This window comes from Cervus elaphus, chromosome 13 (genome assembly GCF_910594005.1).
Source record: "Cervus elaphus chromosome 13, mCerEla1.1, whole genome shotgun sequence".
Taxonomy (NCBI): Eukaryota; Metazoa; Chordata; class Mammalia; order Artiodactyla; family Cervidae; genus Cervus; species Cervus elaphus.
Window position 1 is genome coordinate 38,114,058 of NC_057827.1, and position 13,632 is coordinate 38,127,689.

Sequence of the window (13,632 nt, forward strand, 5' to 3'; positions counted from 1 at the left end):
TCCTTCAACCTAAAAGATGACAGGACCTGGAAAAATATCCAGGTGAATGGTGAGCAAAAAGAATCCAATTCTTCCCCTCTTGTTTGGGGGAAAATAATAAGATTTAACAAAACACTGATTTTTTAAGGAGGAGTAAAAGCAAACACACACCCACAGGCACACACAAATGCTTGCAAACACACGGAGTCTTTGAAAGATTCTGTATCATGAAGGGAAAGAACAAGTCCTTCAAAGGGCAGAGAAAAACCATTCCTTTGAAGATGATTTATCTGAGACACACAAATAACTTTCAGACCACATCTGCTTTGTATGCACTTCATGTAATCAAAACAGAAACTCTAAGAAAGGGCAGCTGAAATACAAATGGGAAGAATGAAATGAGATGGCTGCTGGCCGAGAGGCAGGTGGAAGTCACAGGCAAACCATATAGGAGAGAGACAGAAAGAAAAGAAAGAAAGGATGTAAAGAAACTACAAAGGCAGCAGTAGATTTAACATTGCATTATGATGGTAATGGACAGAATCGAAACTACAGAAGACTGAATCTGTAAATGCAGAGACAGACCTAAGTCCTCTGAGAAGGCTGAGGAAAAGCCCAAAGGAATAAACGCAAACAGGGAGACCATAGTAGACGTAGAGGCCCAAAGAAGAAACTGAGCAAATGAAACAAAAGCAAGAGTCGAAAAAGGAGATGATACTCCTGATGGGAAGCCTGCGCTTAAACATTTAAAAGGTTCCTTTTGATCTCTATGTCTAATTAATTAAAAAAAAAAAACATAGAAATACTATGCAGCATTTTGTCCATTTTAAGGGTAAAGAAATAACTCTATGGGGCTTCCCTGGTCGCTCAGCAGTAAAGAATCTGCCTGTCAATGCAGGCAACACAGTTCGACACAGATTTGACCCCTGGGTCAAGAAGATACTCCAGGGAAGGAAATGGCAACCAACTCCAGTATTCTTGCCTGGAGAATGTGGTGGAGCCTGGCGGACTACAGTCCATGGGATCACAGAGTTGGACACAACTTAGCAACTGAACAACAACAACAGAGTAATCTTATAAGCACCCATACAGAGGGGGGAAATGGGAGAAACATCTATAACAGTCTGGAAACATGTTTAATTGGAAGAGAAATTCCATTCCATGGGATATTGAGAAGTACTTATGTTACCAACCAGGGTTCTTGGCCTTCCCCAATCAACAGAAATTGACCAGAAGCCAGACAAGAAATCCAGACAAAGCTTTATTGGGACCCTTGCTGCAACAAGTGAGATGAAGAACAAACAAGTTTCCCTTGTTCGCTTGCTCCATAAAGCAGGGTGCCAATTTGTTCCTTATACAGAATGAGGGTAGGGGTGTGTCCAGGGGTCAGGCCAGAGGGGTGGCTTAGGTGTTTTACCCACTCCTTTGGTGATGTTGAGTGCAGTGGGCATGCACAGTACCCTATTTTTGCTTCTGACACAGTTTTTGCTCCAGGTTCTTCAAAAATGGCGGTTGGGTTTTTGGTCTCTTTGTATCTTTGGTCCAGAATTTGTCCCAAGTGCATATGCATGCAGTTATTTTTAGTCCCACAGTGTCTCCATATTGTGTCGCTTGAGGAGAGGGGTGTCAGATGCAAGCACCGCAGCACTGCCGCAGAGGCCCCGTGTCCCAGTTATGCTGGAGAAAAAAGCTTCTGCCATAAAATCGGCCTGGGAGACGCAGAATGAGGTGCGGCAAGATCCTATACCGAGGCTTTCTCGGGGCTTGGAAAGCATTTTGTGAAATCAGTAATATTAGCGAGCACAGTTTTCCAAGCTTATTTAGCAATGAAACCCTTTTCCACTGACTGCATGGAAAGACACGTGCTCTATGGAACACACTTTGGAAACAAGGCTTCTACAGAATTTTTCGAGATTGCAGCTGTGACCTAAAATTCCCACCATCTGCCAGGTGAGCTCATGCATGAAGACAACAGAAAGAAACTTTCCTGTACTCCAGAACTTAGGACATGTGCCATGTGTAAGGTTTCATGGGGGAAAATATTCAGGGATGCAGTCTTAGCAGGCAGGGATGAACCCAAATAAGCAAGATCATAGTAAACAACGAAAATCAGTACGAGGAAGTTGTTGCATGGATGTGGAAGTAAATATTAAAACCCTGTCAGTTATATGATTATGTTAGTCTCTGTCAGAGTCTGGTCACGAGACAGAAACTGCAGCAGAAACCACATCCTTGCCTGTCTGGCCCCAAGCCCCAGGGGGCTGACCCCACAAACCGCTCCGGCAGCAGCAGTGTCTCCAACCTCAGCACTTGCCTGATGCTATTCTCCCAGGTGTCAGCTCTAGGCACCTCCCTCATCCCTGCAGCCCTGGGACTGATGGTGTCTCCCCATCAGTACTAGTCTCTGGGTGCCTCACTGTCCCTCGTTTGTCCCCATCACCTTATCCACACTTCTGTAAGGACTCCCTTCATTAAAGTCTCGCTATTTAGGGACTTCTCTGGTAGTCCAGTAGCTCAGACTGCATTCCCGATGCAGGGGGCCCAGGTTTGACCCCTGGTTGGGGGAACTAGATCTCACAAGCTGTAACTAATGCATGCTGCAATGAGGGTCGAAGATCCCGAGTGTCACAACTAAGACCTGGGGCAGCCAAATAAATTAATATTTTAAAAGTAAAAAAATAAAAATAAAGACTGTCTGTTTGAACCATTTGGTGGTGGGGAGAATGTTTCTTGCCAGGACCCTGACTCACACACTTCCCAGCTCTTTTTATAAAGCTGGAATAACCCTAACGCTAAAATCTGACCAATGGCACGAAGGAAAACACAACGAATGAATGAGTCATTCACTAGTCTCTCTCATAGAGATGTAAAGTCCTAGTAAAAATATACTCAGATTAAAGTCCAAACCCAGTCCAACAACATATTAAAAGAACGTGTCCAGTGTTTTCACCGTAAGCATCTTTGCCACAGAAATCTTTGCCGAAAGCATTTCTGCTGCAAATATTTTTGCCCTATAACTAAAGGGCTGTGAGGCAGTTTTGTGAGAAAGATCAAATAACTGGTTGACAGTTTGGGGTTTGACAGCTTGGTTTCCGCTTGGTTAAAGTGTGTTAGCATTTCTTAATTACTTTGGCCACCTGATGAGAAGAACTGTCTCATTGGAAAAGACCTTGATGCTGGGAAAGATTGAAGGCAGGAGGAGAAGGGGATGACAGAGGATGAGATGGTTGGATGGCATCACCGACTCAATGGATATAAGTTTGAGTAAACTCCAGGACAGGAAGGCCTGACATGCTGCAGTCCACGGGGTCGCAAAAAGTTGGACATGACTGAGCAACTGAACTGAATTGAACTGAAGGCCCACTTGTCTTTGTACTCCAGGACATCTGACTCTAGGTGACTGATCACACCATCATGGTTATCTGGGTCATTAAGGTCTTTTTTGTAATGTTCTTCTGTGTATTCTTGCCACTTCTTCTTAATATCTTCTGCTTCTGTTAGGTCGTTTCTGTCTTTTTTTGGGCCCATCTTTGCATGAAATGTTCCCTTGGAATCTCTAATTTTCTTGAAAAGATCTCTAGTCTTCCCATTCTATTGTTTTCCTCTATTGCATTGATCACTTCAGAAGGCTTTCTTATCTCTCCTTGCTATTCTTTGGAACTCTGCATTCAGATGGATGTATCTTTCCTTTTCTCCTTTGCCTTTTGCTTCTCTTCTTTCCTCAGCTATTTGTAAGGCCTCCTCAGACACCCATTTTGCATTTTTGCATTTCTTCTTCTTGGCGTTGGTTTTGATCACCACCTGCTGTACAATGTTATGAATCTCCATCCATAGTTCTTCAGGCATTCTGTCTATCATATCCAATCCCTTCAATCTACTTGTCACTTCCACTATAAAATCTTAAGAGATTTGATTTAGGTCATATGTAACTGACCTAGTGGTTTTCCCTACTTTCTTTAGCTTAAGTCTGAATTTTGCAATGAGGAGTTCATGATCTGAGCCACAGTCAATTCCTGGTCTTGTTTTTGCTGACTGTATAGAGCTTCTCCATCTTCAGCTAAAGAATATAATCAATCTGATTTCATTATTGACCATCTGATGATATCCATGTGTAGAGCCATCTCTTATGTTGTTGGAAGAGGATACTTGCTGGGACCACTGTGTTCTCTTGACAAAATTCTGTTAGCCTTTGCCCTGCTTCATTTTATAATGCAAGGTCAAACTTGCCTGTTACTCCAAGTATCTCTTGACTTCCTACTTTGCATTCCAGTCCCCATGATAAAAAGAATATCTTTTTTTTTTTTTGGTGTTAGTTCTAGAAGGTCTTGTAGGTCTTCATAGAACCATTCAACTTCAGCTTCTTTGGTAGTAGCAGCTGGGGCATAGACTTGGATTTCTGTGATATTGAATGGTTTGCCTTGGAAACAAACAGAAATCATTCTGCCATTTTTGAGATTGAGCTGAAGTACTGCATTTTGGATTCTTTAGTTGACTATGAGGACTACTCTATTTCTTCTCAGGGATTCTTGCCCACAGGAGTAGATTTATTGGTCATTTAAATTAAATTTGCTCATTTGGTCCATTTTACTTCACTGATTCTTAAAACGTCGATATTCACTCTTGCCGTCTCCTGTTTGACCACTTCCAATTTACCTTGATTCATGGCCCTAACATTCCAGGTTCCTATGCAATATTCTTTACAGCATCAGACTTTACTTCCATCACAAGCCACAGCCATACTGGGCATTGTTTTCACTTTGGCTCAACCTCTGCATCCTTTCTGGATCTGTTTCTCTACTCTTCTCCAGTAGCATATTGGGCACCAGCTGATCTGGGGAGTTCATCTTTCAGTATCATATCTTTTTGCCTTTTCATACTGTTCATGGGGTTCTCATGGCAAGAATACTGAAGTGGTTTGCCATTCCCTTCTCCAGTGGATCATGTTTTGTCAGAACTCTCCACTATGACCCGCACATCTTGGGTGGCCCTACATGGCACGGCTCATAGTTTCATTGAGTTAAACAAGTCTGTGATCCAAGTGATCAGTTTGGATAGTTTGAAAGGGTACCTTTCATCCTGTCCCTTTAGTCATAGTTGGTCTCTGGGCCAAGATTTCCTGCTGGTCAACTGGGGCCTTCTGAGTTTGAAAGGGCTCCTGTCCTTAGTAGGACTGAAAAGCACATTTTTTATTTATCAATACAAATGCTGGTGAATCACCTACTAAGTGCTGGGCATTGTGATTGTACAGTGGTACAGTTGACACAACATGGGTTCTACTGTCTGAGCCCATTCAGGATAAAAACTCAACAAAGTTGGTATAGAGGAAACATATCTCAGCAAAATACAGGCTGTTTATGACAGATCCACACTGGGCTTCCCTTGTGGCTGAGACATTAAACATCTGCCTGCAGTGCAGGAGACCCAGGTTCAATCCCTGGGTCAAGAAGATCCTCTGGAGAAGGGAATGGCTACCACTCCAGTATTCTTGCCTGGAGATTTCCATGGACAACGGAACACAGTGGGCTACAGTTCATGGGCTCCAAAGAGTTGGACATGACTGAATGACTAACACTTTCACTTTCCATGACAGACCCACCACTTACATCACATTCATCAGTGAAAAGCTGAAAGTTTTTCCCCTAAGATTAGGAGCAAAACAGAAATGCCCCCACTCACCATTTCTATTAAACACAGTGTTGGAAGTCCTAGTCTCAACAATCAGACATGAAAAAGAAATAAAAGGCATCCATTTGGAATGAAAGAAAAAAAAACAGTCACTATTTGCAGATGACACAATATTATATATAGAAAACTTGAATATCTCTACCAAAAAAAAATGATTAGAATAAATAAAGTCAGTAGTTTCAAGATACAAGGTTAATATATGGAAATCTATTGTTTTAATTTGTTTGTAGACTAGTAGTGGATGGCATCACCGACTCAATGGACATGAGTTTGAGTAAACTCCGGGAGTTGGTGATGGACAGGGAGGCCTGGCGTGCTGCCAATCATGGGGTCGCAAAGAGTCAGACACGACTGAGCGACAGAACTGAACTGAATGAACTCTCAGGAAAATGAAACTAAGACCAGCCAAAATAAATATTCACAAAAAGAAAGTGAGAGTGGATTCGGGTGGCATAAGAAAGGCTTCGTCAGGGCCATTTGTCTACTACCTCTGACCAGCTCAATCAGTTATACTTCCCAGCTCACACCATTCCATGGGTATCAATCCCAGGCCACCATTACTTTTGCTAAAGACAAAAGTCTTTGCAAGGCACTAATTGACAAGGAGACCACCATATCTGTGCACTGGCCCAAGGGATCCCATGAAGGCTTAGATTGTTTCGCAGCATCCTGAATGGGCTGAGGGATGCAATCTGGAAGTGCAAGGGTATTTATTTCCCACAGAGAAAACCTTGACCAATGAGAGAATGAACAGGTGTATGTGCTTATGGATGGGTAGGTCCATATATGGTATTGAGTCAGCAACAGTTAGAATACCTGGGTTTAGAGCCAGCCTATAAAAGAAATAAAGACAGTTGTTAATCCTAGCCTCTAAAATTATATTATTACCATAATTATTTGATATTAATTATTTCCAGTTTTCTTCCTAGGCATACATCAAATCTTAACCATAATTACAAAAATTGAAATTCTACTATAGAGAGATATTTATATTGTTTTAAAAAGCATTCTTGCATTGCATTTTCCTACATGATTCAATGTTTTGAAATAAATTTTTAATAAATTCAAAATATTCAGTCATATGAATTTACTATATAAACTTTGTTTCATAGCTGGGAAGCCAGCTTTCTACTATTGAAAATGCTGAGATAAAAATCTTTATGCAAAAACTTTGGCGTATAGCTCTGATGATTTATTAAAGATGACTTTCTGCAAAGGGTTCACTTAATTGAAGGGATTCAGCATCCCCTCAGAAGCGGGGAGTGGTATCAGCCACAGGCTTCCATGGTGTGTGTCCCTGTCTTGCCCATTTCTCTTCTTCAGCCAGTCCCTCAACTGGCATGAATTGGAGGCCAAGTAGGCTCTAGGCCTTCAACTTCCTGCTGGTTGGGAGCAGCCGTTTGTGGCTATGGTTCATGCAGGACTTGTGATGCTGTCCCTCCTCTTACCAGCTCCATGTATTCCATTCGCAGAAGTCAGTGACACAAGATCTTCTCTGCATCTCACATCAAAGCTGCACAGATGGTAGATCTTCTCTTATCGAGGTGGAATGTGAGGAGGGCCCAGTGTAAATCAGATGCGTCTAAACCTGAGGTTCTCAACTGAAGCTGATTCCTTCCCAGCTCCTTCTCAATCTGCCCTCCCCGCACCCCCACCGAGCCACCCCCGGTGCTGCCACCATGGCATCTCCCTTGGGGGACATTTAGCAAAGCCTGGAGACATCTTTGGTTCAGAACTTGGAGGAGAGGGGGATGTTGATACTGGCACCTAATAGTGGAGAGGCCAGGGATGCTCTAAACACCCTACAATTCAGCATGTTTGTAGTGATTCTGAAGAGCTCTAAAGATGACTCAGAGTTGATGATGAAGGCAGGGAAGGATCTGCTGTACTTTCTTCTTTAAGGTGGATATAGGGGTTCTTCCACTCCAGGAAACCCCTTTCTCTTCTTTCTCTCTCTATTGTTCTTCACTGTATCCTCTCTGTCTCTCACACACACACACCACACACTTAACCCTTTCAAGACTTCTGGATTGCCTGATGCTGGGAGAAAAGAGAGGAGACACATGCTCAGGTCTGGAAGCCAGGTGTTCACTGAGATTTATTGGTAATTCTGTGACCTGGAGGGGCCTTCCTGAGGATTAGGGACATGACGGGGCTTTAAGGGGAAAATCAGAGGCAGATCCAGGGTGAGTGACACAGAGGACCTGCCGGAGTCCTGCTCTGGTTTCCCCTCAGGCTGGCCCAGGTTCCCGGTTAATTCACTTTCAGGACCTCAATGACTGGACTGTCCATAGGAGACAATGCCCTGGGCCACCCCAGCACACAGAAGAGCACCCCCACGTCTCCCTGTGGGACAGAGAAGGAAAGGGAGAGAGAGAAGGTGAGCCAGGGGAACCACCCCGTCCTCCCTGTGGTCCCAACACTTGAGTTTGTCAGACCTGCCATCAGGCTCAGGAACACTGGCTCCTCCTAAGGTGATATGTCTCTGATGCTGTTTCCTGTCCTTCCTGACACCCCCTGACCCTGGGCAGCACCCCTGTCTCTGAGAAGAGACCCCATGGGGCCGAGGGAGGAGGATCTAAAGAGGGACAGTCCCAGCTCCTCAGACCTGAGGTCTCACACTTGATCACTGGCTGACACTCCAAACTCCATCTCCTTCCAAAGGTGTCTGCACCCTGGACAGTGATTTGTGGGGAAGATAGTAGTCTGAGAATCAACTTAAATGCAGATTTTGTGCTCTGGGGATGGCCCACCCACAGCTGGAGATTGTGGTCAAAAGCAGGGAAGAGGCTGCAGACCCGGGGCTCCACGATTCTCAGCTCCACCGCTTGCAGGGTGCTGGAGGCTGGTTCCTCCACCTTGACTGGGGGGAAGCCCAGAGCAGGGGGCCCAGGGGGTGGTCTTCTCTGTACAGAATGTGTGACACTGTGCTGAAAGGCCTGTGTTCCCTTCACCTTCTGGTCTTGTAACCTGGCTGATCTCTGAGCAACATGGGATATGCAGACGGTGGAGACAGGAACCTGGAGAGCTGGTCACGCGCGGGGACAGAGGAGGGTTGAGTGAGGGCAGAATGGGAGTGGGGGGAAACCTTAGGTGAGCGTGACTGTGAGGGGTCCAAGGCCGCCTGGGCTTCTGTGGCTGGAGCAAAGACAGCAGAGACCAGAGCCACCGAGAGGAGAGGGCAGAACACGGGGTGAGGGCAGATTGCAAAGACGCCTGTCCCAACTGGAAGCCAGCTGGTGCACCCTCAGTGTTCAGGCCTTGGGCTTCTGTGTTCCAGGGGAGATCATCAGGGGCACAGAGAGCAAGCCACACTCCCGCCCCTACATGGCCTACCTGGAAATTGTCACCTCGCAGGGTAAGCAGGAGGCTTGTGGTGGTTTCCTGATAAGAAGGGACTTTGTGCTGACGGCTGCGCACTGTGCAGGGAGCTGAGACAATGGGTCCCGTTTATCTCCAAATGGGAGGTGAGCAGCCAGGGGAGCAACCAGGGCCAGCCCCTGGGGGCCTGAGGGGGAGCTGCTAGGGCTGGGTCTCTTTAGGGAGAGACAATACTTGGCCTTAAGGAAACCGTTCTCAGACTGGAACAGCTGTCCTGACCCTCAGTCACCGTGAGCTCAGCTCCCCTCAGAGGAAAGGGGACCTTCTCCCAGTGCCCCTCTTCTAAAAGCAGCTCCCCCTCCCCAGCCCCAACACAAGAGATGTGGACTCACTCTTCAGGGTCACACCCAGTTCTTGGACCACTTGCTCTATGCCCTTTTCAAGAACACTGGCCCAGTTCTCAGGGACCTGAACCCACCCTTTCCACGGAGACAGAGAACAGGGTCCACCTGAGACTCCATCACTCCCCCCTTTCCTCGGACACTCTGACCTCAGAGAGGTGGCCCTCATTAGGGCACCTTGATTAGGAAGTACCTGCCCTGTCCCCTGGGTCCTCCACGGCCCGCTCACTCCCCAGCACATCCCGAGGGCCCTGGAAATTACCTGTGTTCCCTGGAAAGCTCCTCCTTGAGCAAAGCCTGAGCCCCTCCCATACCACGAGTAGCTAAAAAAGGGAGGTGGGAAGACATCGCTGACCTTGGGAGAGACTACAGGCCTTTTCTCAGAGTGGGCATATCTTAGGAGACACCCCACCATCAGCGTTTCACCTTGTCCTTCTTCTCCCTCAAATGGGTCTATATCAGTCACCCTCGGAGCCATAACAGAAAACAGAAAGATGACACATGGCAGAGGCTTGAAGTCATAACAGTTTCCTCCCCCAAAATATGAGCATCCATTGGTCTCCACTACATCATGTTACTGAAGGTGCAAATTCTTCTTCCCCTACGCATGCCCTGTTCTCCAGGGCTTCCTTCCCCGCTCCCTGCTCCCTGTTCTCCAGGGCCTCCTTCCCTCTCCCTGTTCTCCAGGACTTCTCCTTCAGGTCCCGTTACCCTCACACTTTCCCAACCTGCCTCTCACCAGCAGCCCTCAGCTCAGCCTCTGCAAGTGGCTCTCAGGTGGAGCAGCTGCCCTGTCCCTCCCTGGTTGCCCCCACACGGCCCCAAGCCCGTTTCCCTCACTGACAGCCCCCATTTCCCTCACAGCTGAAGGAAAAAGCCAGCCTGACCCTGGCCGTGGGGACACTGCCCCTCCCACCCCAGTTCACCTTCATCCGTCCCAGGAGAATGTGCTGGGTGGCTGGCTGGGGAGAAACAGATGTGAAGGAACCAGCCTCCAGCACTCTGCAAGACGTGGAGCTGAGAATTGTGGAGCCCCAGGTCTGCAGCCTCTTCCCTGCTTTTGACGACAATCTCCAGCTGTGGGTGGGCAATCCCCAGAGCACAAAATCTGCATTTAAGGTGATTCTCAGACTACATACTTCCCCACAAATCACTGTCCAGGGTGCAGACACCTTTGGAAGGAGATGGAGTTTGGAATGTCAGCCAGTGACCAAGTGTGAGACCTCAGGTCTGAGGACTGGGACTGTCCCTCTTCAGATCCTCCTCCCTCGGCCCCATGGGGTCTCTGACCAGGGTCTGCTCAGGGTCAGGGGGTGCTGTCCAGGGTCAGGGGGTGCCAGGAAGGAAAGGAAACAGCGTCAGAAACATATCACCTCATGAGAGCCAGTGTTCCTGAGCCTGATGGCAGGTCCGACCAACTCAGAGTTGCGACATCAGGGAGGACGGGGTGGTTTCCCTGGCTCACCTTCTCTGTCTCCATTTCCTTCTCTGTCCCAAGGGAGACTCAGGGGGCCCTCTTCTGTGTGCTGGGGTGGCCCAGGGCATTGTCTCCTATGGACAGTCCAATGCAAGGCCCCACCGTTCACCCGGATCTCCCATTACTGGCCCTGGATCGATGAGGTCCTGAAAGAGAATTAACTGGGAACCTGGGCCAGCCTCAGGGGAAACCGGGGCAGGACTCTGGCAGTTTCTCTGTGCCACTCACCCTGGATCTGCCTCTGATTTTCCCCTTAAAGCCCCGTCATGTCCCTAATCCTCAGGAAGGCTCCTCTAGGTCACAGAATTACCAATAAATCTCAGTGAACACCTGGCTTCCAGACCTGAGCATGTGTCTCCTCTCTCTTCTCCTGGCATCAGGCATTCCAGAAGCCTTGAAAGGGGTGAGTGTGTGGTTCTGTGCGAGAAGTAGAGAGGATACAGTGAAGAATAGTAGGGAGAGAAAGAAGAGAAAGGGGTTCCCTGGAGTGGCAGGACCCCTATGTCCACCTCAAAGAAGAAAGTAGAGCAGATCCTTCCCTGCCTTCATCATCAACTCTGAGTCATCTTTAGGGCTCTTTAGAATCACTAGGAACATGCTGAATCAGAGGGTGTTTAGAGCATCCCTGTCCTCTCCCCATTAGGTGCCAGTATCAACATCCCCCTCTCCTCCAAGTTCTGAATCAAACATGTCTCAAGGCTTTGCTAAATGTCCCCCGGGGGAGATGTCATGTTGGCTGGGATGGGGGGGGAGGGGCGGTAGGCAACACATTGTGAAGGAGCTGGGCAGGAATCAGCTTCAGTTGAGAACCTCAGGTTTAGATGCATTTGGTTCACACTGGGCCCTCCTCACATTCCACCTCGATAAGAGAAGATCTACCAGCTTTGATGTGAGATGCAGAGAAGATCTTGTGTCACTGACTTCTGCAAAGGTAATAGTGGAGCTGATAAGAGGAGGGACAGCATCACAAGTCCTGCACGAACCACAGCCACAAACGGTTGCTCCCAACGACACTAGCCTGTGTGACCTCCACCATGTCCAGCACTGTGGGCAACACAGAGGGAGAGGGTCAGCCCTGTGAGGACAGGGGGACGCTAACTCTATCTCCGCGGCCCAGGAGTAGAACAGCCTTGATGTGTAGGATGGAGGCTGCCCCCTGGGTTCTGTGTAATTACCTGCTGCCGTGAGAGCACACCTGAATTGGGTAATAGGCTAGTCCTTTATGCTGAGTGTCAGCCTGACCCCTGCTTCTGTGTCCTTGGAGACCAGCCCGGAGTCAACAGCACTGCAGTGTCTTCATGTGGAACAGATCAGGGCCCTGGGGGAGGAGATGGAGCTCCTGACAATGTCCAGGCTCTCGGCTTGAGAGCTGAGCAGCCCCCAGGGGCCTGCCCTGGGCTCTGATGGAGGCCCTGTAAGGCCAGCATTGCCTAGAGGGTCTTAAGATGGGGGGGGCAGGACCAGGAGGAGAGCTGGCTCAGTCCTTCCCCTTTCATGTCCTCAGGGGGACTCTGGGGTGTGACAATGTAGCCCCCCAGGCATTGTCCCCTATGGACAAAATTATGTGTCACCTCCAGGGTCCTGCACCACAGTCTCAAGTTTCCTGCCCTGGATAAAGAAAACCATGAAAGGCCTCTGACTGCGGGAACCAGACCATCTTCCCTGGGGCTGATCCAGAATCACACTGTGGGGTTAGGGGTGCCAACAGCTCAGTAACTGTCTCTCAGCTGGGGCTCGAAGGGCTGGTTGCTTATTTATTCACTGACTCCTATTCACAAATACTCACTGTGTGTTTAGAAAGGCAATGACAGGATTCTGCTGTTTTCTGCTTCCTCCTCTCCCCCCTCCCACCATCTCTTCCCCTAAACCCCATGCAAAGCTGTCACCCAGGTCTGCTTACCCACACCTGTCTTCCAGGGCTGGCCCTCCTGCAAGGGCTGAAGCTGAGCACCATCAGGGGAAAACATGAACCACTCTGGTCCTGGGGCTCAGGGTGAACTCCTTACTCCTTGCTCTGGGTACATGGCAGGAAGGAGCGGGTCACACCATGGGGCCCCGACACCAAGAGCACAGTCTGGGCTGCAACTCCAGGACAGAGGCCTGCCTACTGGGGAGGGGGACTACCTGAGCTGACCTGTAACCCCCACATCCAGGGGAGCTGGCCCAGAGCAGGGCTTGTCTCCTGAGAAGCCCCTCATTCTCACCCAGATTGAGAGGATTGTTATTACATTAACTCTAGAACATCAGTTATTTTGTTTCTACACATGAAAATAGTGCTCTGCTCACTGGAGCATCCTCGCCCCCGGGGGAGGGGGCAGCAGGGAGGGAAGAGAAGGAACAGGGCAGCCTTATTTTTTACTCTGAATGTGCTGTGCTGTGCTTAGTCGCTCAGTCACTCATGTCCGACTCTTTGCAAACCCATAAACTGTAGCCTGCCAGGCTCCTCTGTCCATGGAATTCTCCAGGCCAGCTTACTGGAGGGGGTACCGTTTCCCTTCTCCAGGGGATCTTCACAACCCAGGGATTGAACCCAAGTCTCACCACACTGCAGGTGGATTCTTATCAGCTGAGCTACCAGGGAAGCCTACTCTTAAGATAGCAGGTAGAAATGTCATTGCACATGCTCAAATGGTAGGAACACCCATTTGAAAGGCAATTGGAATCTGATTCTAAACACTGATCCATGGGATGGACCAGAAACAGGCTCCCTGTCAGGGCTTCAAGCTCCTGCCTGTGAAAACCAAACTGCAGTCAGCGAGACCCACATGG

At 48.3% G+C, this 13,632-nt stretch overlaps 2 protein-coding genes across 2 annotated transcripts in view; both read left to right on the forward strand.

The window, feature by feature from the left end:
• LOC122706412 (cathepsin G-like) overlaps window positions 1–13,632 on the forward strand; it is a 107,861-nt gene that overhangs the window by 51,926 nt on the left and 42,303 nt on the right. The window lies entirely within an intron of this gene.
• Window positions 9,958–11,013, forward strand: LOC122706764 (mast cell protease 2-like). The gene is made up of 3 exons (XM_043922207.1): window positions 9,958–9,969; window positions 10,251–10,505; window positions 10,885–11,013. Exons 1-3 carry the CDS (start codon window positions 9,958–9,960, stop codon window positions 11,011–11,013), a joined length of 396 nt encoding a protein of 131 aa, XP_043778142.1.

Bases quoted from the DNA above. Each gene is read 5' to 3' on its own strand.
- LOC122706764 (XM_043922207.1), top strand. The intron at 10,506-10,884 runs GTGATTCTCAGA...CTCTGTCCCAAG, and splicing joins GCACAAAATCTGCATTTAAG to GGAGACTCAGGGGGCCCTCT.